Source organism: Manacus vitellinus, unplaced genomic scaffold, assembly GCF_001715985.3.
Source record: "Manacus vitellinus isolate BGI_N305 unplaced genomic scaffold, ASM171598v3 scaffold_31_pilon, whole genome shotgun sequence".
NCBI lineage: Eukaryota > Metazoa > Chordata > Aves > Passeriformes > Pipridae > Manacus > Manacus vitellinus.
In genome coordinates, this window is record NW_021940379.1 from 5,287,371 (window position 1) to 5,313,454 (window position 26,084).

Genomic DNA, 26,084 nt, shown 5'->3' on the forward strand with positions numbered 1-26,084 from the left:
TCCACAGAAAGGAATGGGATGGAACCAGTTTCAGGACAGTAGTGGCTACTGCTCCAAGCAGAGTTCAATTAGATCTTACTGACAGTCCTCCCAAAATCTTCTGCTCAAAGGAAGATAAGGCTGGAGAACCAAGAGCTTTATCTGAAGCTGCTTTGTTGAATGTTTCAGACAGAGGGTCTTCTCCCCCAGGCACGCTCACCACTTCCCATTGGGCTCTAGGAGTTGTTCTGTGCTCCAAGTGCAGTTACAGTTCTCTGACTGTGGCTGACCATGGCTTCCTGGGTTGTGGTGTTTACACTGGGGGGAAAATTGGACAGAAAGAATGGAATTGAGTTTCCTGAGGTCACAGAGGAAGACAGAAATTCGAGTCTGTATCAGCCAGGGCACCCTTGTACCTTGAACTTCATTGAGGATGTTCTGCCATAGGTGACATTCATGTGTGGTATATTATTTCCATGTGATTCCTTTTAACTTCAGCCATCTAGGGATTAGGTATCTGATCTAAGAGACTTTGTAGGGTCTTCATCTCTGGTGGAGAGACACAGGCAGCTTCACTGAGAGAGACAGTAACTCTGCCAGAATAACCCTCCTAGGGAATGCATCATTGAAATGCTTGTATTATGTTCTCTGAAGTTGGTTTTTGCAATCTCACCATCAAATATTTTACCAGAATATGAGCAGTGCCTAAACCCAAAAGAGGATACAAATGGGATGTGTATGTTGAACTGGGAACAGCTTAGCTCCTGTGTCTGTGGTCCCGGGGGACATCCATCTGTCTGATTAGCCTGGGGACACAGGCATTTCCAGCTGATAATCTTCATTTGAATAAAATGGTATTGGGAATGGGAGCGGGGATAAAAAGGAGCAGATGATAATCTAAATATATGTTCAGGTGGGGAAATGCATTGCCACCATTAACAATGCTCATTATGGGTGATGAAATAGAATTCTGACAGGACAGGAGCAAGAGGAGGAGTTGAGATCTGCTGGGTTTGCTGTTAATTTCTGCAGACATACCAGCTCATTTGGTAATGTAACAGCTCCCATTGCTCGCCACTTAATGTATGATTAATGTGCCACAGGATTTCCCTAGACATTTATGACACCTTTAGGAATAGAAATGACAATGACTTTATCACATGGAGTCACTTCATACTATCTGCATCCCTCTTAATGATTTATATATTCAGGAGTGATTTTATCACTAGTACTCAGTAACGTAATAAATGAGAAAACTCAATGGTCTGTAAATTACAACATTGATTAAAGAAGTGATTACTGGTATAACTCTTACATGACTATGATAATGCTTGCTTATATTTCAGGACAGCATTTACATATTAATGATAAATCTACTGTAGTGTTTAGAAATAGGTTACAGCTTTAATCAAAATGTAAACATTTATAAACAGATAATGTTTATTGCAGAGGAAATGAGTAGATTTCTGTTACCCTTCAGTGGCTGAAATCTACTGCAGAGCCAGCTTTGTCTTGGGGACTGAAAGCAAGTCACCCCTCCAGTGAAGGTCATCATCAGGGTAGAGCTTTGATTCACTTCTTGCCTCTGTGGAGACCTGTTTGGGTTTGTTGGGTTCCTCTTGACAAAGCTGTGAAGGAGCCTCCCTCATTAAAAATTCCCCGGCACTGCGATGGGCTCGCTGCTCACAAACGGAAAATCAACCGCCGGCTTCAGAAATAGTACCCAGACTTCAGGCATCTCCAGCATAATTATGCCTCCTGAGCCAATGAAGGATTTTTGTGTTCAGCTGCTCCCATTGTAAAAGGCCATCATTAACATGCATAAAGAGAAGGGAGCCTTTTCTGTTTGTTTCTGGTTTCGAGCTGCCGGGGTTGCACTTTGAGCTTGTTTTGTTGCAGTGATTACCTTTTCTTCTTCCTCTCTCTCTCTTCCCCCTCCCTTAGGTTTCTGACAGATGTGACTATGTTTTTGTCAATGGCAAAGAAATGAAAGGCAAGGTGAATGCACTTGTGAACTTCACCTACCAGTATCTGAGTGCTCCTCTGCAGATCACGGTCTGGGTTCCACGCCTGCCCCTTCAGATCGACATTTCAGACACAGAACTGAGCCAGATCAAAGGCTGGAGAGTCCCAGTTGTTTCCAACAAAAGGTGGGTTTGAGTTTGCTAAATTTCTTGGCCGGTTTGTAAAATGAATGCAGCACCTGCACCCAAAATGCAGCCTCTTTCCCTGAGGAGCAGCAGTCCTGGAATCCCCAGCTTTGCTCTGGACATCTGCAGGTACAATAAGGCTTTTAAAATGTGTGGGAGTTTTGATTCTGTGCATGTGTCTTGTCTTGGGCACTTGGTCCACTTACAGAGTTGTTGTTTGGACATGCCAGCTTAAAACAAAAAGTGGCATAATCCGTTTGTACAGTCCTTCATCATGGGAGGTGGCCAAGAATCATCAGTGGTCCAAAAAACCAGAAGGGAGGGCTGTTATTTAAGTGGGTACTCTCTCCATCAGCACTCTAATGTTAGTTTTCACTAATGTTCTTGAAATAATTTCTTTATGCTTTCTTTTCTTGCAACCCAAGGCCCACCAGGGACAGCGATGATGAGGATGAAGACGAGCGGAAGGGAAGGGGGTGCACCCTGCAGTACCAGCACGCCATGGTGCGGGTCCTCACCCAGTTCGTGGCTGAGGATTCCAGCCCCTGGGGCCAGCTGAGCTACCTGCTGGGCTCAGACTGGCAGTTTGACATCACAGACCTGGTGGTGGATTTTATGAAGCTGGAGGATCCTCACATTGCCAAGCTGCAGGAGGGCAGGATCCTGATTGGAAGGGAAGTAGGAATGACGACGATGCAGGTACCGTGCTCTGGATGGTGGTTCTTGGTGATTCTGTGACTGCCACGTTCTGCCATTCCCACAGGGAACCTCCATGTGCTGTATCTGATACAGTGCTCTGCTCTCTTGGAACAGGGTCATCTCCCCTTACATTCCCATGACCTCCTAGGGTGTCACACACAGCATTGACCCAACAACAATGATCCAAGCTAGGGATGGTCCAAGGCATGGAGCTGGAAGCCATAGAGCCTTCAGAGATTTCCATGCTCAGTGAGAAGTCAGAGAGCTCTTTTCCCATGTGGGTGCAAGTTATCACCAGTCAGCTGATGGGCACAGTTTTGACTTTTTGAGACAGGGATCTTTAGATTGTACCAAGTTTAATTTTATTTATTTAAACATTAATTCAGGGGGGGAAAAGTGCAGCCTGGTTAATAACCCTGAAAGGCACAAGTGGCCAACACCCAGTTCTTCCTCTGCTGAATCCTTACTAAAGCAAATGCATTAAGAGTGAACACAGCCAATCTAGGCTGTAGATATGAGATGAGGAAGGTGGAGAAGTTAGCATGTGCTGAACTGGTTATCCTTAGTTCCCTGAAGACAGCAGCATGGCCCTTCTTTAAAGGGAAGGATATCCTACTACCTTCATGTTCCATCAGAAACAGAAAAATAGACAAACAAGAATTTCTAAGCCAAGAAATAAAAGACAAATTATAGGTGTTTCTAACCTCCCTTTGAAGTAGTCGGGAAGTCTGATGAGCTCATCCATATGGGCACACAGAATAACAGGGCAAGGAAGTTTTAAATCAGCTCTGCTGGTGAAATGGTGCAAATAAGACATGTGGGACAGGATGGCTGTCAGTATTGGATGCCATGTTCTCAGCCAGAACCTCTCCACTGATGTTTTTCCAACCCTGCTAATGAAATCAGACTGCCTTTTCAGTGTGCTCTGCTGTTCTTTCCTGTGCATGAAGCTCTGGAGACAAGAAGGGATGATGACCCTGAAATAACCTTAAGAAAGGTTGTTTTAATTGATCGGCCTTTTCCTAAGTTGGTTCTTTTGTGTTTCTCCAAAGGTTTTGTCTCCTCTGTCTGACTCCATCCTGGCAGAGAAGACAGTGACTGTGCTGGATGACAAAGTGACCATAACAGACCTTGGAGTGCAGCTGGTGTCTGGGCTCTCACTGTTCCTCCAGCCGAGTGCTGCCAGCAGTCGGGCTATCGTGGCTACAACTGTTGCCCAAGAGCTTCTTCACACTCCTAAGCAGGTAGTGCACACTCTGTATTTACTGCTGTTGCCTTTTGGCATGGGGGAGTGTTTTACCAATGTAAATATAATATATATAGTTCATAACAAGTTTAGAAGTTAGACTTTAAAATGTAGGTGTGGTCGGTGTCCATGTTAATTGCTTTCCTCTGGAGATATTCTGGAATTGTCTTCTCATTTCTTCCCTTCAAATACGGACTTTGTCTGCAGTAGAAGTTCTAACTACACTGAATACTTACATTTTTAAAACCCTTTCTTTAAATAATGGACATCAGTTATTTTTGCTGCACAGGCAGTCTCTGGACAGTGATCCTGGTTTGCTGTGTGAACATGCCCTTGTTTTTCGTGCTTGAGAGCACAGAGTTCTGTGTGTGGCAATTTAATATTTTGAAGAGCTGTAAAACAGAGGCAGAAGATGGCCAGATAAATTTCTTTTCCCTCCTGGAGTCGTGACAGACTACCAGCCTCCTTACTGATTTTTGATATGGATTTTGGGGGGTTCATCATCCAGTTCATGTGCTGATCCTGCTTAATTTAGCCAGCAAATTCCCATCTCTGTAGAGGGGGTCTTTCAAACAGCGTGTTTCAGGTCACAACCCTGTGGAAAAGAATATTGGAGAGCACCACCAAATCAAGTCAAACAGTCACTCTGACACAGATTAAATCCAAGGGTCAGTAGCAGTGGAACAAGCTCTGTTTCAGTCAGTTGATTTGAAGGTTGGGACTGAGGACCATGCAATTAAGTCTGTCCACAGCTACTCCTCTTGCAGAAACTTCTTTTCATCTCACATAGATAGGGAGAGATCTCAAGTCAAGTTTTATGGCCCATTTTCATGATAATTGCTACCTAATTTTCTGCAACATAAAAATAATTTAGTTTGTTTTATAACTTAGTGACAGGAAAATGTCCAAACTAGAAGGACACGTTGCCCATCTGTTCCATTTACTGCATCCTGTAAACATAAGAATCTGATGTAATTAACCCATTTATACCCTTTTCCAGGGCTTAGAAAACCACATCTGACACATTGTCTTCAGACAAAGACTGTAAAAACAAAAACTGAAGCCTTCCTAACCCAATCCTGTTCTGTAGGACACAGCACCATTAGTCCTGCAGCAACATTGGAAGAATCATGGCTTTGATTGCAGATAAAAGAGCCTGTGAATCTGGAAAGGCTACCAAGATGTTTTATCAGCTTCTCAGATACATAGATGATCTGTCCTGAGTATGTAAAGGTATTTATGAACATCAGGTTATGGCATATTGAGCTGGGGCATTTCAGTAGTGCACTTCTCCTGTTGTTCATGGCCTGGCAGGATGATGTGACATGTCATTATGTATCACTTCAATTGGCAAGTTATGAAGGAATTCAGAAGAGTAAAAATGTGTAAACATGGTTTGCTTTGAAATTATTTTTTTTGGCATCTGTGTTATGAAACGATTTTAGTGAAATATTTTGTTTCAGCTGCTGTTCCTCTGCAAGACCATTTCAGGATCCTCAGAGTGGCACATTTCTGATACAGAAGTGACTGGGCATGCCAGGCTCTGGTTCTGAGCAGTCCTCAGAGCTGGACAGGGCTGCTGGGCAGTGCTGCTGTCCTGCTGACCTCATCCTGGGCCTGCTGTTCACACTGTGGTGAAGATACCAACTCTAAAACAGGAGGCCAGAGCCAGTCAAGCACCTTTTTCTCAGTTATAGAAGTCAAAAATCTCTTGTTTCTTCTCCAGATTCCATCTGGAAAAAAAGCCCAAAACCTAGACTCTATTAGAAGGCAGTGGAAATCCTTCTCTGCACCAGGATCTGGAATGCTCAAGGAAATCTGGTTGTTAGTAGTGGTCCCAAATTAGTCAGGTTTTCCTGCTCCTTCTGTGCTTGGTGCCTTCTGTCACAGCTTCCTGCACACCCAGAGCAGGATGTTCTTGTGGATTCCCACTTCAGGCTCTGCCTCTCCTCCCAGCCCCTCCAATCTGGAGCCTGCCCACCCCCATTGCCTCTGCCTGCCTTCCCACCACCTCCTCCTCACCCAGAGAGAGAAAAGTGTCCTGCCTCCTTCCCTATAAAAGGCTTTGCTGGGAGCATCACTCCTCACTTTGGGAATATGTGAGGGTTAGTTCAGCTGAAGTCCTGACCCTGGTCCTGCTGGGTCACTGAGGGTCCTGAGCACAGTCCCTGGTTTCTGGAGCACTTTGTACCTTTGTCCTGGAGGCCTGAAGTGATTCCATACACTGCACAATTCACTTTCTACCTGTTGTAAGCCACTCATTTGTTCTCAAGCCTAAACCTTACTCAGCCTGTAGACAGGGCTTGCCCAAGGAAGGGCTGTTAAAAAGAATTTGCATCTGCATCACCCAAAAAAATAAGACAGGAATAGATTTCACACTGTGTTAAAGGAAATAGCATAGGAGTCACAGACATCTTTTCCTTTCGTTTGCAGTTTGAATGAAGGATATAACATTTAAGTCACTTTCCCTTAGAAAAATTAATGCAAATGTAGGAATGCTTGTGGCTAAATTTTGCAAGAAGTGACTCATGATTTAGAGTGTATCAGCTGAGATCCTTTTGGAGCTGGAATTCTGAAGGCAAATGCTGAGTGTTTTGTGAAAATCAAGCCCTTTTGAAAGGGTTTTTTCCAACGAGACAGCCCAGAACTAAGCATATACTTGAATGTTGTGAGGACTTCATTGGTTGTGTGTCTTTTCCTCTCAAACAAGTTTATAAAAAGGCCCAGATAACTCATGCAAACCTTACTGATGCAACTGAAAAAATAACAGTTGAGACAGCTGAAGGTTTTGTTTCTCTCAGGAATGACTCTGTGTGTCTCAGCGTTGTCATATGGAAAAAACAGTCAATGTGTTCTTAGTCAAGTGTTTTCCTTTAGCTCCACTTTAGAACCCCCAACAGCCAAGCTCCAGCACAGCCTAGCAAATGCCCTTGGGGAATTGGAGCTGTGGCAGGCTCAGTATTGTCCCCAGCACAGTCAGCAGTGCATCTGTGGAGTGCAGTGCCAGGCATAAAATATCACACACATTGTGCTGTTGTGGATCTTTCAATGTCCTAGGAGTGAATTCAGAGTTTGTGCCATGGCTTTCTTTCAGTGACTATAATGACTAGATTAGTTCCTTGATTATAATGGCAACATGTTCTGCATAAGTAGCACAAAGCAGCCAAAACACGAGTCCTGAAAAGTTGGCAGTTTCTCCAAATACTCAGAAATCTAAAGAAGATAAGCTCATTTTTTTTTATCTTGGATGCCTTAAATTAGATATCTTTATCTATAGCTGGGCAACTAATTACCTACTGTGACAAGGTGACCTTGAAAGATTCTGAGCCCATACTTTTTTTTTTAATCAGTGGGGAGCTCATCACCACTGAGAAGTGGATCACTGGTTTAGGTGCCTAAAAACAGACACAGGTTGACCAACTTTTAAATATCAAAGATGAAATATCTTCTAAATATTTGGAAACTGTAGCTGTGAGTAATCTATTTTTAGTGGCCATCTGCTCAGGTAGGAAAGCTGTTCCATTTGGCTTGCTGATGGTTGTTAAAATCAGCACCATAAAGGCTTTTCCAAAATGTAAATAAAAGAAAACCTACAGTGTTTAAGTGTTTTCTGATTTAAGTGAGCTTCAAGAACTCTCAAATCTCAGCTGGCTCTGCAGGGAAACCCACAGTTACATCCATTTTTTTGTCGCTGTAGGATGTTGGATGGGGTCTGAACTGAAATGGGCCAGTGAAAAAATAAAAAAACCCCTCTAATAATCAGCTGTGTGTATTAATGTATCTCCCAGTGCTACTGACAAACTGCAGACATTTTCTTAGGGAAAAAGAACAATGTTAGTGCTTTCTAGAGGCCTGTTTCAGGTGTGGTGCCTGTTGACATCAGTGACATGATCCAATCCTGAGGATATGGATGTCTGTCCTCACTCTGATGGGACACGAGCTGAGCACCACCTGGGTCAGGGTGACAAGCTGGAGTTACTCCCATGTCCCTGCTTTTTGGATTGTCTCTTTTAGCTTATGTCCTTCATGCAAATCAGTTCTGAGAATTCACTGACACCTCACAGTTAAGTAACAGACATTAGGAGTATTTTTATGGTGTGGATTCATTACCCCATCCTGGCAGTATAAGTTACACTTAAATTGTATTTATGTCTTCTTTAAACTGACAGAGCAATGTCAGTCACAAGAAAGACAAAGGAATTAAGCAGTATGGGAAAGGGAGAAAGGATGTATTGTTAGATAAGAATCTGAATTCTCTTGCAAATACAAGCAAATTCCCACTGGAAAGGAATGTCACATTAGCAGATTGGACAAAAAGGAGAGAAAGAAATACACAGTGGGGGAATGCATGGTTTGAATTAAGATCTGAGTCTTGGCTGCCTTTCATTTCCACATCATAACCATCAAGCCCAATTTTTACTACACAAGCCACAGGTTTAAAAATAAATGCACATGTAATACTTTGATATTTCATGTGATAGAACTGTGAGGGAAATCCATTTCAGCATTCCAGTCCCCAGACAGAACAATCAGAGCTGGTCTGGTACGAGCTGCTGAGAACAGTATCCCCTTGCCTTTATTTGAGGGAGGGATGTATTTGTTTTCTGCAGAGCCATCCATTGCTTTCCTTTGGTGTCCTGCCTCTCTCCAGGACCATTGCAGCTGACCCCAGCAATTGAGGGCTTATCCACAAATACTTTTATTCGTGCTGTAGTGAATAAAGACCATTAAAAGGCCTCTTTATTCTGAGCATGGAATAAAATCAAATATACTGATCAATCTTCACATCTGTGTTTCTAAGCAGCAGGATTCTCTAAAATGGAACCAGTCCTACAAACTTCATTCCCCTATTTTTTGCTTGAAGCATGAGGCAGCCCTGCTGTGGGGGTGTTGAAGGACACTGCAATCACTGACAGTGATGCTGCAGATGGGCTCAGTGGAACATCCTGAGATAAGCAGACTTTCAAATGCTCTGTGATGCTTTAGAGGGAAAAATAATCATCACTGTGGCTCCCAGATTTCCAGAGGCAACTCATGCAAGTCCCAGCATGGAGGAACTCGTTAGATCTCTGGTTGATGGGCTTTCTACTGAGCTTCCAAACCAGCTCTGCTCCCTGCATTCAGGTTGCCTTTTGGTGTGTGAACCTCCCTGTTTTATCTAGGTGGAACAGACATAGCCAGCAAAAACCAGTGTTTGTGGTGACTCATGGCAGGCTTTGGAGCATTTCAGGTCAGGAAATACAAAGTTCCCCTGGGAATGTTGGTTTCCATTAGTGCCGTGTTACTTTTCTATCCTTGTAATTTTCCCCTTTGTTTTACCCACCTAAACATTACAAATGGATAACAAGGGAGATAAAGCTATGAACAAAAAGCAAAATGCGAGTTTATACAAGAAGATTTATCAAGTGGCATCTTTGGACTGATGAGCCACCATGTGATTCAAGGCCAGAAAGGGTGGTGGAACTGCCACCAGATCAAGAGCTGGCCACCTTGCTGAAGTTACACCTGGAATGGGGGAAGAGAACAGCAAAGACACAAGGAAAAATGTAGACAGAATTGAGTTCAATATTAGTTCAAAATGTGTCTTGATAAAGGAAGGGGTGTATGTGTTTAATGAAAGCCTGATGATTATGAACAGTGGTTGTGGGAAGCAGTTTCTTCATCTCCCTTGGACTGGATTTTGCTGTCTCTAACATGATCTAATGTACATTATCTGACTCACTTCACATCATCACAGTCACCATACAGACATCCTGTTCTCCAGGAAACACAGGCACTGCTGTGTCTTTGTGGTTCATCTGTTCTGGGAGTGCAGCTGAGCACGTGTGTGTGTGTGTGTGTGCATATGTGAAGAGAAGAGACTGGAAAAGTGGAGGAAAGAAAGACCAGAGAGCAAGATAATCCCTCAAACTCTTTGTTTTTGCTTCATAATTAAAGAACACAAGCATTTGTCACCTCAGTGTTGAGGGCATCAGACTGGGGGCAGCAACTTTGCAGGTGAGAAGGCTCCAATCCGTCTTCATCTGCTGATGGTAACTGGAGGACCTTGTCAGAGACTGGGAGGGGATTTATTGATGCTGTACACAGGATTTGCAGAAAGGGCTCCTTGAAGGACGTGGTACTAAATCATTTATTTTTTCTTTCTTTCTTTTTTTTCTTTTTTGCTTTTCAGAATTTATAATCATTTGGGAAATTCACTTCCTTCCCCTGCCTTTGCCTTTCCTTTAACAGTGTGAATGAGAGGAGGTGATCTCTTGCCAAGTAGAATATTTGGGCTGATACAGTATATTTTAGCAGGATTTTAAATTCTCTCCCTCTTTCTTTCATTGGTTTTCTTTCCCTTTTAATTAATGCTGTCCGTAGTATGAGCATGACAACGTTGTGTTGTGAAAAAAAATGGTTCTTCTTTTAAAGAAAGGCTCTCTTGGCAATAAAAAGCGTCAGTGCTGGTTGAAAATAATGGCTAAGCCATTGCACACCTCTGTTATCTACAGTAAATCACATGTGTGCCTGCAGATTTCAGCTGACTGCCACTTCATTTTTCTCTGTCTCTGCTTCATAAAACTGAGAATGCAGAATAGTAGAGAAATAGCATAAAGAATAGAAGTTGTTTTGAAGTTGCTTGCAGCTTTGTCAGATTCTGGCCATTTGGGCTGATTTTTTCCATGCTGGCTACTTCTGCACGTGGAAGGTACCTGAGGGTTGATAAAGCTGAAAGGCATCAAAATAAGAAAAACAAACAGGGATGAAGAAGACAGGAAAGAAGAATATATGGCTTGTCATGTGTGTTCCTCTCCAGGGTCTGGACAGAACCTCCAGATCCCTCAAAGGTGCTGTTGTACCACCAAGGAAACCTGCTTGCACAGCTGGGGCCCTGCAGTGCCAGGTGTGCTGGGTTTGGCTGCCAGGGAATGCACCAAGGACTTGGTGATGCAAATCCTTTTGCAGAGATGTGGAGCTATGGATGTCCCCAGCAGAGCTGGGAGGAGGCACAGGTCTCATAATTTCCAGCCTTAGCTGGACAAATGTTGCACTTATTTTCTCATTCTGCTCTCCAAGATAGAGCAGCACTGGCAGGCAGTGCCAGGCCCGTTGTGATAATGTGCTTGGAATGATGCTGGTGTTTTTTCTTTCCTTAGATTGATGAAAAATTAAGTGTATCTTCCACACCTCCCCAGTGGTACACGAGGCTGACCTCTTGTTTTAGGGAGAAGGAAGGCAACAGGGTGTTGAATTGCCAGAGGAGATGAATCTTTTCCTCTTTACACATACCCATTAAAAAAAAAAAATCCTTTACTTTCCTAGGACCGGGTTTGCTCTGCTATAGATTTCTGTGATATGAATTCGAGCTGTGCCCTGTAGCTTTGTGTTTCTGTCTGTTCAGCCATTTCAGGGTTGTTTGCCTAATGAAAGATCAGCTGGTTTCGTTTCCTTACACAGTTCAGCTTCCCCAGTTCCTGAGTTACCCTGGCCCCGTTTCAGCTGTTTGAAGTACATTTGAATCACCAAGAACTTTGCCTTCTTTCCTGTTGTGCCACAACTTATTTTTCTTCTTTCAGCCCCTCGAGAACTTGCTGATAGTGCTTTGGAAATCAAATATTCAGTATGGTCCAACCTTCTGCACAGCTAAATGCTCCTTGCTGTTTTCACTGAAAAGCTTTAAATTTAACTGGAAGGGTAGCAATTCCCTTTGTTTGTAACCATGGCGTAACAAATTGTAGCCAATTGAAATCCATATTAAGTTGTAAATTTCTATTATGACTGGACATTAAGAGGGTGGCAATATTTTTCCCCAGTGGTGATTTTCAGCCCAGTTGTTCTGACGTACCCGAGTGTAAAGTTATTAGGGCCGTTTGTGGTTTAAGTGTGGGAAGAAAAGAACTTCACTTTTGTGGGTAGTTGCACTCAGGGAATCTGCCTGCCTGTCTGCTGCCTGAACAGGCAAGACATGGAACAAATAAAAAATTAAAGAAATTTCCTGCAAAGAAAGCTACTGAGACGTGGAGAAGTAAATATCTGTATCATCTGGATGGGATTTCAAATGGCAAAGAGCTGACCTCTGGCTTTGTGTTTGCTTCTAATGATGACTTCTAACAGTGCTACCTGCAGAGAACAAAGACAGTCCAATTAAATCCAGACCATTTGTATTTTTATTGTATAGATCATGCCAGAATTCCCATCCTCCTCTTCTTGACACAAAAATGGAGTGGACTTTTTAATTATCTCAAGGATAAAGCATATTTTACTTAAAACAAGCAAAATGGCAATTGTTTTCTGAGTCTTTTTCTTTCAGGTGAATCTTCTGCTCCGACTATTTCCAAGATACTCTGGTAGCTCCTTATTCCTGCCAAGATATTTGTGCCCTGCTTAACTTGACAGCTCCCCATTACACCTGTGCATGGGGAACATGAAGAAAATGAGTGTTCTGTCAAGTGCCTCCAGTCATTTTTCTGGTTTGCCTCTTCCAGCTTTTGTATGACGAGAATTACTTTCTTTATAAATCATGTAAAACTGTAGCTTGTTAATGGGCACTTTGGTATCACGGACATCTCATATCAATTATTTTATATATGTTCTTTTGCAAAACATTTGCAGGAAGGATAACAGTGGAACCTTTAGTGAAAAAATGTGGCCAATTTTCTGCCCCATCAGCTGAAGGTTGGTTTGCTTTAAACGCAGTGCAGAGCCACCGTTTTCCATTTCCTCCAGCTGCCATTCCGAGCTGAGAGATTGATGAGCCGCAGTGGGTTGAGCTGTTTTATTTAAGGCCCTGCCTTTAACCGTACCCTTCTCTTTTCAGGAAGCTGTAGTGAGCACCTGGATCCAGTTCAGTGACAGCTCTGTTACTCCCCTGGACATTTATGACCCCAAGGACTTCTCCCTCTCTGCCGTGTCGCTGGATGAAGGTGTCGTCTCCACCCACCACAGCGCTGCCTTCAGGTGGCCGGTCGTGGCGGCGGAAGGCGAAGGCCAGGGCACGTTAGTCAAGGTGGACATGATGATCTCCGAAGCCTGCCAGAAGTCCAAGAGGAAGAGCGTTCTGGCTGTGGGGAGTGGCAACATCAAGGTGAAGTTTGGCCAGAACGACGCAGACTCCGATGCGGGCGGGGATTACGACGGCGACGAGATCGAGAACCACGCGAGCGACCGGCGGCACAAGGCGTCGGAGCAGGAGCGCTACGGCCAGGACGGGCGGTACTACGGCGGCTCCTCGGCGGAGAGGGAGGAGGGCTCCGTCAGGAAAGCCAGCACCACGGCAAAGTCCATCCTGAAAAACAAGGTCCTCAAAAACAACAGGCTGGACGGCGGCAAGCTCTCGGACGACAGCCAGCTGCAGAACATTCCCATAGACTTCACCAACTTCCCTGCTCAAGTGGACCTCCCCAAGGGCAGTGCGGGTGTAGAGGACAGCGACCTGGTGCAGACACCCAGGGGCCTTAGTGATCTGGAGATCGGGATGTACGCGCTGCTGGGGGTCTTCTGCCTGGCAATTCTAGTCTTCCTAATAAACTGTGCAACATTTGCACTGAAGTACCGCCACAAGCAGGTCCTGGTGGAAGGACAGACCACCATGACCCATTCCCATGACTGGGTGTGGCTGGGGAACGAGGCAGAACTGCTGGAGAACACGGCAGATGCGTCGCCTCAGCAGGACGAGCACACGACCATCATTGACCGGGGCTCGGGCAGCGAGGAGAGCAACCAGCTCCTCAATGGCAGTGCTCAGAAGAACATCCAGGGCCAGGTCCACAGGTGTGCAGACTCGGGGGGCAAGCCGGGGAAGGAACAGAAATCGGAGGGTTTACATTCGCCGACATCCAAACGGAAGCGGGTAAAATTCACCACGTTCACAACCATCCCGCCCGACGACGGCTGCCCCACTGTCAACTCAATCCTGAGTGGCAATGACGATGACATTAAGTGGGTGTGCCAGGATATGGACCTGGGGGACTCCAAAGAGATACGAAACTACATGGAGAAGTTCAAAGACAAAGTGTAGCTCCTCGCTGGGGTTTTTTTTGGGGGGGGGGTTTAACCACACCTTGATGCCTTCAGTTCTACAGTATATATTGGGACAGGAGAGGGGGAGGGGAAGGGATCACCAGGAGAAATGATGAGGCAGTTTTTATAATCAGGGAAAGAAATTTGCCAAACTGTCCATGGTTTGTTTTTGTTTGGTTTTTGTTTTTTTTTTCACTTTGTTTTGGGGTTTTTTTTTTCCAGTGGTTATTCTGCTACTCATGGATTTAGGAAGTGGGATCTAAATAGCAGAAAGGAACAGGGAAATGGTGTGACCAATATGATGAACTGGACAAGATGAGGTTGTGAAAATTCATTTTATGGGTCATACAAATAATAATGATAGTATTGTTTCAAAGTACCAAAAAAATATCTGCAAAAAGAAATGAGAGAATATAAGAGCATGAAAACAATAAGCAAGAGACAAACAATAACTTTTTCTATTTCCAGTAAAACATCACAATTATGGGCATATGACCCACAAGGAGACTTTTTAGATTGTTACTCAAGCCATTTCTTTTCATTCCTTCATTTGAAGTGAAGATGTGTCTTTGGCATTACACATGAAGGAGGAAGAAATTACCTGGTATTTTTATTTTTACCTTTCCGTTTGTCTTGTAAATTGAAACAGAATATATTTCCCTCTTGTATTTTTCTTTTAAATATCTTGAAGACAGGAAAATTTAAAATTCTTTAAGTTCACAGTGGGCCAAGAACATCCAAGTTAGCTATAAATAGTCTCCTGTCATTTAAAGAATTCAAGGGATAAGTATTGACTAATAATTTCCGTGTGGTGTCTCTTCTGAAAACCTAAGCCTCCATTTCACCCTTAGCTAGAAAGATGTTCTGTTTGGAAGAAGTATTCATTTTCCTTTCAGGTTTGGATTGTTTCTTTAGTTGCTCGTTTTAAATTTCCACAACCAAAGTTCCTACTTTTCACCAAGGGAAGAAGGTGCTGTTTTATGTTAGCTTTTAGAAGTACCAAGGATGGGAGCTCCCCACTGGTGCATTTTAAATGTACCTGGAACTGAGACCATCACAGGCCAAATATGTACAGCCTGGATTTTAGTTTGGTTTGTTGTTTTGTTTTTTTTTTTTGCCAAGTTCATGAATTCATAATTTTGTGCTGTAATTTTCTGTTTATTCTAATGCCACCAGCTCTCATCAAGCTCTGAAAGCCAGAAGAAGAGTGGACAGAAAGACACTGATTGCCCCCAAACTTTTATTTCCTTGTACTGGGAGAGCTGGCCTCTGGACAGACTGTTGGGGAGAGGGAGGGGAATATTGCTGAAGCAAGACCAAGAAATACCTGGAGCTATTTTATAGATTTTTTTTTTATTTTTTTTTTTCCATTGGACCAGCTAAGACTGAAAGTTTTAGACTAGATTGTAAAGCTGATGTTTTGAAAAAACAAATACCGACCCAGTAGTAAATCGGAAGCAAATACAAAATAGAGTTTTAATTCGTGGTGTAAACTGGCAGAACTGTGTTGACTCAGTGCCAGTTCCCATTAATGGAGGACACAGATCAAAATCTATACAATGAGGAAACCACTGTCATCCAAAACCTCTCCTAACTAAAAGGAAGATGGTATACCCAGCCTTTGGAAAGCAGTATTATGTCCTGACTGTTAGCCAGAAGCACTTGCATTGTCCTGTCTTTACCATGTATTGCGTTGTTTTGGGGTTTTTTTTTAATTACTAAACTCAGTAGTTTGTTTTTTGTTTTTTTTTTTACTTGGACAAAATCAATCCTGCCACCCAGTAACATAGATGGACATTTTAACAAGATATGCCTAGTATGCATTGTAGACTGAAAGAATGTAATATTTATTTATACATGTTATACGAATTGTAATTAAAATGCTTTACATGGCTTGACAAATTAACCTCTCTTTTCTGAGGGGAGGGGGCTCCTGCTGTCATTTCTGTGTTCAAATACTGATCCACTACCTGACAGAAACACGGTTTAAGCTGCTTTCTGAGGACAGAATAGAGATGTATGAAAGTTTTTTCGCCGCCCTGACCCTTCCTTTGTGAAGTGCTTCCCCTTCCCAGCCAACGTGTGGTGACGGTGATGGATGGCAGGAGAAGACAGCAGCCAGGCACAGTTCAGGGCAGTGTCACTATTCATCTTGTTCATCCTCGTGCCCACCATCAGCACGAGCAGCTCCAGCGCTCGGGCTCCCGACACGAGCAACGGCCGTGCAGCCCAGTCATAATTAATTACGTGGCTTCTCTGATTGATACGGCGGGTTCAGATGGAAGCAGGTTTCACTGAATCACAACTGACATGTACAAAGCACCCTCAGTCCCAGAGGGACCCCCAGCTACTTTACAAGCTGAGCACAGCGATGCATCAGCCACACCTCAGGGATCCGTATATCTTCCTGGGGGAGCACAGGTGGCCCTGAGGTGAAAAAGGCATTTACGGCACAGAGCTGCAAAATACGACAGCAGAGGAGCAAGAAATACAGTATTCAAGCAAAAATAACACGCTGTGCTAGCACGGAATGTGATTGTTCCAAGTGCATTTTTAGGAAGGCTTGTTCATGTGTCGCTCAGCCCTGGTGCACAGCACATACAAGGGATGGGACCCTCAGGAGCCCAGTGCTGGTGGCTGGACAGGAGCACAGTGTCAAAACTGCATGGTCTTTGCAGAGGAGGACAGGCTGTATTTGAAGAGACAACAGAGGGAGGTAAAAAAAAGGGAAAAACTCAGCCCTGCCTTCGCATTTAATTTTTCTGAAGCTGCAGGACATGGTGCTTCAGAGGCAGAGACTGAAATTTTTCAATTTGTCTTCCACTGACCAAAAAATTCTGTCAAAGCCCAGTTCTCAGCGAGCCACCATAAATGATCATCTCAGCAGGGAGGAAACCGCCAGGGTGTGAAATATCGTGTATTTGAGAAATTCTCATTGGGTCAAATGCCAGGATTTACATTTCTGAAGCTTTGCTGTTACAGAGGCACTGGGATGGGGCACAGAGAGCTGCCTGAGCATCCCTCCTGTCACTGTGCCTCACTTGCCAGGAGAGGGAATCTGTGAGTGCCAGGGGTGCATGGCTGCAAAGATAACATGCTCCAAGGTACGTTTTTCTGTCAAGGAGCCAAGATGGAAATTCATTAATAATAATTTGCACTTAGAGGAGAGCCTTTCATCTGAGAAGCTCAGTGACTCCCAGTTGTAAAGGATAAAAATGGGAGCAGGCTAAAGTGGCCCTGTTTCCTCCAAAGGAGACAGTGTTGGGTGAACATGTTCCCCTTCTCCAGGCTGGGAGCAGAGCTGGACCTGTTTGCTGGAGGGGGGGTAATTATTGAAATCACCTGGAGCAGCCAGCTGGAGAAGGGAGGGCATTTGGGTTGTGGCAGAAGGCGGCCCAGGATTGGTGAAAGCCTTGCTGTGTGTGATGAGGGGCAGCTGTGGGAGAGGAGAGTGGTGGTTGCAGAAGGAGAGAGCAGGTGAAGGTGGGAGGAGTGAAGTTCTTCTGTTGTTGTGAGGCCTTGGGCTGCTGGTGCAGAATGGACCACGGTGAAAAAGTGAGTTCTGCTTTTGTTGTGGTTTTTTTATTATTACTGGGTTCCTTTTCAAGGGAAGGGGAAAATCTTGTTGTTTGTTTAAGTGTCTCAAGACTGGGAATCAGCAGGAGAAACTGTGTGTAGATCATGCGAGAGGAAGCCCCTGCTGAGGGAATAAGGTGCAGTTTGCTGGTCCACATGCATGGGAACACCTGACAGTGTAAAATCAACATGGTACATCCTGCATCAAATGCTGGATCCTGATATGGCTTAACTGCTGGGAAGTCCATATTCCTTCAGCCAGTGAGCATGCTGATGTGCCCTCAGCTTCTAGAAATGCTTTGACATTGATTAAATTTGAGAGGTGACCTGAAAAAGGCTCTCGCTTTTGGAAAGCAGGGAGGCAGTTAATTCATGGTGCTACACCCGGCTTGCTGGGCTGGAAATAGGACAGTGACTCCCAGTGCTTACACATATATTTCTTCTTTCCTTGCCAAGCTCCCCAGACAAGTAGCCATGGCAGCAAGAGGGTTGCTTTGTTTTGAAAGACTCCTAAGTTGGATTCCAGTGCTTAAAAACAAGCTGTCAGCAAAGATGCAGCAGCAGACAGACATAATGATGCAAATTACCAAATAACTCTCCCTCTTGATTGCTCATTTTGGACAAACTCAGACCCATTCTTTTTATGCTTATGTTGGGGAGGCATTAAAACTCTTTGTGTGAAGCAACAGTCAAAGCCAGCCATGAATATCTTGGAGGCAGTCAGTCTGATATTCAGCTGGGCCATGGCAGGTTGCAAAGACATGCTGTAGTACAAGGTGTCTGCAATTAGTAATCATCTGTACATCCCCTGGGCTGCTGCAGGGGCTGCTCTGTGCACTCTCAGGCACGGTGCAGCCAATCATGCAGATTTCTGGAGGTGCAGTGGTATGTCTAGAGATAGTTGGGAACTTTTTTCCCTGCTTTACTTCCCCCTCGAGCCTGTGTCTGAAGATTTTTGGGAAGCTAGTTTCCAGCAGTATGGCCATTTAGGGTGGTGGGTGCAGGAGCCACTGAGGTACCTCTGCCTGCTGGAGCAGCTTCCCAAGCCCTTCTGAGCCTGAGCTGCCAGGGACAGATTTAATCCCCTGAATTGTGAGTAGCAACTGTGTTCCTGGAAGGCACAGTTTAGGTTGGAATCCTTCATAAACACATTGCAGCACCACAATTGTCTGGGCACTTCTGTCTGGCTCCAAATGCAGGGTAAGAGGGAAACCTTGCAGAAGATTTTTGGTAGTTTTGCCACTGTCTCTCACTAGTGGAAGGGGCACCTGGCTGAGAAGTGCCAGTTCTGCTGTGTCAAACTCTGCTCATTCACTGCTTGTTTCTCTCACTGCTGGGTATTTTAAGCTGCCATCCAGCTTCCTGAGACTGCTGATTTAACTTTCAGCTTTACTAATGAAAAGCCACTGGTACAAGTTCACGTTACTCAGATCTTCTGTGGACTGTGGGGAGAGGGGTGGTGGTGGAAAGAGGCGTGGACAGTTTATGTTGCAGAAGTGCAGAATGAGGGAACAGAGAAAGACTTCAGCTGTGTGAAGGCTGGGATTGTCTTCGTAGTTTCCTTTCTGTAATCTATGTATAATTTCCCTGGCTGTTGTGATCTTTCCTGGTTTGGAATGATAATTTTTGTGGTTTGGGAGCCAGATCTACACAACCCCCCTGAGGCTTAGGATGGCTGTGTTCCCTGGCTCTTGTTTTGGAGGTACCAGAGCCTCTGACCCCCTGTGCCAACACCTGGGGAGCTCTGTGATGGACAGTGCTGTTGGGAGGAGCTGTCCATTTAATTGATAATCTGGCTGCTTGTGATAGTGATTTATTCTAGGGGCAGGTCATAAATGTATATTTTCTGATGGTGGGGAAATCTTTAGTGCTCAAATGGAATTGTACAACTTGTGAGGCTGCTCTTGGGCACCTGCAGTGCCGGAGGAAAGCCCCCTTTGAGACAGACAGGCACCCAAAATGCTGAGGATTGTCATGTCAGTGTCATTTAGCAGCAATTGCTGTGGGAGCAGAATTATGCAGGGACTCTTCTTTGGTATGATGACACTATACATCTTACAAAACTGAGCTGAGGTTACCATAATGATGGGACTCTATTAATTTAATATGATATTGCTACAGGGCCTTTCCATGGATTGTCTGAAAAGATTAATACTCTTTAACAGAAACACTTTGGCAAATCAAGGCACCATTTCCCATTCTTCCACTCCACCCCTGCATTTTGGGATCTGCCATTTACTTTTTCCATCATGCCTCTAGGTTCGTCATACCACATCCATCAGCCTGGCATGAGCTTTACATGCTTTTTAAAAGCACTCCATGAATATCCTCTCTGCTTTGTGGGGTGCTGTGTCTTATTTTAAAGCCTGCTATTTCAAAAATAAAATGCAAGATCATGTTGGTGGAAGAGGGAAACGAGCAGGTCTGATAAGTGACAATTGAGGGCTCTATGGAAACCCAGCAAGCAGATTAAAATTGAAGTTTTCCCCCCAAATGCAGAGCAAAAGGAATTAGTTTCCAACTGGGAAGAAACAACCATTATAAATCCAGATGTCTCTCCCATGCAGGGAGTGTGGTTCTCATGACTACCAGAGTGTTATTTGTAGACCTGCCCTTCCCCAGGTAGTGCCCATGGGACCCTGGTAGCTACAATTAGGTATGAGAGGGAGGGGTTTGTTGCTGTGTGAGGTGCAGGTGGCTCTGAGGAGGGGAGGGAACCTGCCTTCAGCTCCCACAGTCCTGCCCTGGTTCCTGAACAAAACCCTGGGGGCTCTGGTACAACCTGTCACTGGACTGGCACGTGAGGTCAAAGCCAAGGTTCCCAGACATGTGCTAATGAGGTCTCCAGCTCACCCCTAGTGGGAAGCAATGAAAAATATATGTAAGAGTTAGGAGTGTGTCACTCTCTAGAAGTGGCCATTGGTACATCCAGTCCCCCTGAATCTCCCAGCAGGTTTGCTCTGGAGGCAGTGATGGAGTAACAAGTAATCCAGTTTCTCTTTTGGCCTCTTGGGGGCTGAGAAAGAGGGAATTTTGCAGCCTCATATTCCCTTCTAGGGTACTGCTACCAAATATGTGAATGCCGGAGCCATTCAGGGCAGAAAGGGGGTTATCTGGGGGAGGGAGGAGAGCCAGAGACCATCCTGACCTGTGGGGTCCTGAGGTAATCCTTGGAGAAGTTTGGGGAGAGACGTGGCTCTTTCCCACCTCCCCTGCTTCCAGGCAGGTGTCTGTGGGAAGCAGGATCCTGCACCACCAGCGTGATCCATCCATGGCCCAGCAAAGGCACTAATAAATGACCTTTTTAATTCACAAAACCTGCTCAGTTAGCACTAAGCATATGTTCTTTCAGAAATACTCTGATGGCAGCATGAGTGCAGAGAGGGGGAGGCCAGCCAGGAAGCTTGATGTCAGCCTTCTAGCTGAGGTAATGGACATAAAAATCTCCATATGCTGAGAAGTCACTTTAAGGAAAAGTATTAACTAATTAGTCCATTTGTCTCTTCTCTCATCGAGCATCTTTCTAAAAGCATTTGTTTCTTGCTTTAAATTAGAGAACTAGTATATTTAGTGTCATAACTTGTGTTTTGAAGGCATTAGAGAAGGTTATCTTATTCCTTAGAATAGATTAACTTCAAATTCTGTCTGCAGATTTGGCCATTTAGGGTCTGTATGGACGAGAGAATTTCATGGCATTAAGCTGGCATAGTGAATCCCAGACTCAGAAACAAATTTATGGCCCTTTAGTAGGAAGGTCAAAATAAGGCAACAAAGTAATCAGGAATTTCCAAACAGTCACCAGAAAGCAGGAGTTTGCTCACAGGTAATGGCAAGGCCTTTCTGCAGCCTTGGGCTGTTACTCAAAATTTGGGTGAATTGGGAATGCTGCTGAACACAACAGAAGAGCAAGGGCTATTTCAGATGGGAAATCTTTCACTTGCAAGTGCCTAAATCCTTTGGTTTAAATGGGAACTTGGTGTTCCTGGATTCGAGGATGCCAAGTACCCAGCTCTGAGTCAGTAAAATTCAGCTCCAGAAAATCGTGATCCTGGAGCCTCTTTGAGCTCTGGCAGAAACACTGGCAATTACCTGGCAGAAAATCCTCAAGCCAGGAGAGCTGGGCTCCTTTGGCACCGTGTGGTGCCCTTTAGGACTGGGCACTGTCTGTCCTGGGCTCTGTCCGTCCCGGGCTTTTGTCCAGAGGTTTCGTCATGTTTATGAAGAAAAATTCTAATGCATCTATTACAAGAAAAAGTCCTAAGATTTCAAGGTTAATTAAAACCAGGCTGATAGTGGGGAAGATCAGCTGGTGTATTCCTGAAGAGCCAAGAAGGAATTTCGCAGGGACAGAAGCGCTAACCTGATGTAGTTAAGGGGGTGCTCACCTAGGCAGGAATCTTGTCCGGGATTGCAGGAGCCGATCAGCCCCTTCCCCGGTGCCAGGGTGGCGTTGGCTCGGTGCGCACACGGAGCAGGCAGCGCTGTTTGCCAGGAGATGGCACTCCAAGTATGGCATGAGACACATCCCGGGTCCCCTCTGCTTACTCCTGACCCGCCGGGGAATAGTTTATGCTCTTGCAGACCGAGAGCTGACAGAGTTCAGCGCAGTCACTGCCGCCCGAGGGTTTGTAACCCCTTCATGCCTGGAAGGGGTCCGCGATCCAGGAAAAGACGGATATTATTTTAATTTTTTAATTTTTTTTTTTTCTGTAAGCAAGAAGTTGCTGCTGAAAGATTTACCTTGTGGGTTTGGAAGCTCTGTTGAGAGACTCCAGGTTTTGTTGCACAAACCTAGCATCACTCCATCTCCTGGGGAGAGGGATCTGCCCTTGGATAGCACAGTTCCACTGCGGGGGAATTCCTCTGCCTGCGAGTGCAGACACAGAGCTGTCACTTGTTACAGCTGCACCTCAAAAATAATGGGCATGCTGGCTTTGGGACCTTCTGGAATAACTGAGTGTGTGGGAGCAGAAATAGAGTGGTTTTTTTCTGAATTAATAACAATTTTTAAAATGAAGATGAAAAGCGTAATTATCGGGGGGATGTGTCATACCTAAGGTGGAGCTGCAGCTCTTTGCAGCAAGAAAACATCACCAGTGTGTCTTGTCATTAGAAAAGCTATTTTTAAGGAGAGCACAGGGAGGGAAAAACCTGTGCAGGTTTGGATGTAGGGAGCTCTTCTGTGGTCTTTGAGGAGAAGAAGCCCAGGCTCTGTGAGACTCACGCTGATGGCACTTACATCTGGATGCTCCTGAGCTGGGGGGGGTAAGGTAGAAACAGTTCCTTCCCTGATTAGTTCTGCTCAATTCTGAGCAGACTGAAGCACAACTTACAGACTGAAGCAATGGTAAAACACCCCTCTGGGTTATCAAGGATTTGTCAGCTTTAGGCTCCAGAAGATTGAACTTCTACCAGTTTTCTGCTGGGTAGAAGAACAGAAGATACTGAAGGCAGAGAGCTCTGCTCTGTTCCAGCTGGAGCTTCCACTGTGCCACTGATGAACCATGACTTCCCTGCAGGTTCACAACCAATCCTAAGCATCCATTTGGTCTAATGGATGGGTTTACTTTTTTTTTTTTTTAAGAGCATATGTGAATTTATATCCTGAGCTGTGTGCTGTAATTTTTCTACAAATAATCCAAGTATGGATTATATATCTATATCTATCTATCTATCTGTCTGTGTATCTCCAAGGTGACCTTTTTCTTTGGGTACCCTAGCTTATGGTCCAGAGAAAACAAACCTTGGAAAATGCTCAGTGAGATGCTGGAAAGAGAAAGGAAAGGGAAGATCAAAAAAAAAAAAGGTAAATTATAATTAGGAAAAGGAAAAAAAAACAGTGGAAGAAATACCACGACCTTTTCAGGAAGACTGAATTGTGGTCAGGCTTCTGCAGTTTGATTGCCATTTCTGATAGTCCTGATTGTGTTTCCTCTTCGTGACTTTACATCTGTCCATCATCTGATCTCTGCCCAAGCTGGCAGGGTATCTTTTCTCCTTTTTCCCAGCTCTGCTCTGAATAGTTTTACATTTTTATTCTCGTTCTTCCATTAAGAACTTCTGGGATTTAGTTTTTGGATATAGATATTGGCCAAAAAATTCAGGCCCTGAATGCCATTTGGGTGGAAGTCCCATGATGATTCAGAAATCTTGCTCGGTCCTTATTGTTGGGCCCAAAGTATTTTTAGAATATGACTTCAATCAGTCTTGCAAGCAGAAATTAGAATCCCTAAATCAGCCATCGCCTCCAGATTTTACTGGGAAATATGAGAAACTTTGCTTTGCAACCTGTGGATTGCAACTACAGAACTGCCTTGTGCCATTAATGTGGTGTTTTGGTGAACCTACAGAGCCTCCTCTAGGTTTTGTGTATGACCTTTTGGGATGCATGCTATCACTTATTTAATTGGGGAATGTTTTTTATCATAATGTACCATAAAACCCCAACTTCTATCATCCCCGTGCTCAGGCTATCAAAGGAAAGTCTGAATATGCAACAGCATAGTGGGGTTCCCTCTTTCCTGGCTCACAGAAGCAGAAAACTTGACAAAACAGTATCAGCAGGCTCTGGGTGTGGAGGGAGGGTGGCTTTTGGAGAAGGATTTTGTTGCATTTAGTAAACAAGACAGAAAGAGAACAGTTGATTACTTAGTCCCTCAATCCCCGAGGTAAATCTGCTGCTGAAAGCTTTGTTCTGCAGTTTGTTACCAAAACTCTGTGTGTGTATATATACATAAATATTACACTGGGGTTTATTTCATTTTGTGTTATAAACAGTTGGAAAGTAAAAATGGAAAATATTGGCTGTTAAAGGAGAAAACTTTATGGATAAAACAGAGGGTGTGTTGTTGATCATGTAGGTATTAGCTTAATTATTGTGCAAGTGCTTTCCAAAAAGAATCCTAGAGCAATCTGCTGTCATAAAGTAGATTAATCCCTGTACTGGAAGTTCCACATTCTCTTCCTTAAATCTTTGTGGTGCATTAGGTAATAGAAGTAAAGCGACAGTTTGTCTAAAGGTTTAATTCTCCTTGATGAAGCTCCCTCAGTAAGTGCCTTTTTAAATGCAAGCCAAGCCAGAACTGGGATCTTCGTGAATGAAAAATGCCTGCCCCAAACCAAAACCTTGAATAAAACAGAAGATGCTTGGGAAAGTTCTGTTTATTGTAAAATGGGAGGTTTTGAAAATCTTTTAATGTGTAGCGAGCAGTTAGATTCCACACAGCAGGTGAACCCTTCAGGGTAGATTCTGGTTTTATTGCTCTATATTATTATTTTTATTATTATTATTATTGTTTAGTCTTTAGGGATCTCTGAAGGTTCAGGTGGTGGAGGCACTTGTAGAGTCCTTGGGCAGCTCTGGCTCGTGCTGCTCTGGTGTAGCAGGAACGCTGTACCCAGGGGCCACCTCCTTGGAAAGGGGGTTGGTGGCTGTGCAGGGCAGGAAAGCTTTTCCCAGAGAGGTGGTTGCAAAATTGAGAAAGCTTGAGGGGAGGCAGGCAGCTCCCTGCTGCTTCTAATAATAAAACAAAGCACAGAGGAGTAGAAGGGGGTTTTGATCATGTTTTCCCTCCTCTGCAGGATGCAAAGGTCTTTAACAAGTTGGCAGATGTCAGCAAAAGTCCCTTTCCTGTGGCTTCAAGGAGGATCTGGACCTCCCTGTGAAGTCTTGATCACAGGACTGACCTTCCCAGGGGAAACAGATCCTAGGCAGGGCAGGCAGGGGCACACATCTGGCCCTGCTTCAGTTTGATCTCCTATGTTACACCAAGGAATGTCTCTGTGCTGTTCAACCAGCCAAGGACACCAGAGCTTTCTAATGAGTCAGGCAGGACACATCCTCCTTTCCTCACTCCCACTCTGCCTGCTGTGAGCTGCTCCTGGGTGGCTGGGAGAGTGTTAAATGCAGATTATCAGTCTGGATCTGTACCTGCTGCCCTCGGGACACAGCCTGGGCCCAGCCATGTGGGATCACTTGTGCAGATAGGGCAGAGCCATCCGGAGCTGCTTTGGGTTCAATCCCGCCAAGGTCAGGAGAGGTTTGATGTGGCTGATGCAGCCCACTGCTGCTCCCCAGCCTTGCTCATGCCCAGCTCCTTCTTGAGGGTTGTGAGAGCTCTGTCACAGCAAAGGGACAGCAGATGTGATATCTGAGCCCAGGCTTTGCCTTTACTCAGGACTTCTTTATCTCTGAGGTCACAGCCTTGTGTCATGGTCAGTGTCGTCTGAGTTTCAATTTGTGCTTGACAGAGGCTCAGGTGCTTTAAAACACTGAAGAAGATCATTAAATAGCACAACAAGATGACAGTTTGCCCTTTTTAAAATGAAGGGAAGCTCAGAGTCAGGCACAAAATTACTTTCCTCAGCATCAGGCAGTCCAGAGCTGCTCCAGGATACAGGTGTTTGTCTCATCCCTGTGCCCTCTCAGCATG

At 44.6% G+C, this 26,084-nt stretch overlaps 1 protein-coding gene across 1 annotated transcript; it reads left to right on the forward strand.

The window, feature by feature from the left end:
• The first annotated feature begins 395 nt into the window (after window positions 1-395).
• Window positions 396-15,978, forward strand: LOC103760235 (transmembrane protein 132C). The gene is made up of 5 exons (XM_018076487.2): window positions 396-426; window positions 1,924-2,129; window positions 2,555-2,828; window positions 3,881-4,072; window positions 12,875-15,978. The coding sequence occupies exons 2-5, from the start codon at window positions 1,966-1,968 to the stop codon at window positions 14,072-14,074; spliced, it is 1,830 nt and encodes a 609-aa protein (XP_017931976.1). The 5' UTR covers window positions 396-426; window positions 1,924-1,965; the 3' UTR covers window positions 14,075-15,978.
• The last annotated feature ends 10,106 nt before the right edge of the window (window positions 15,979-26,084 follow it).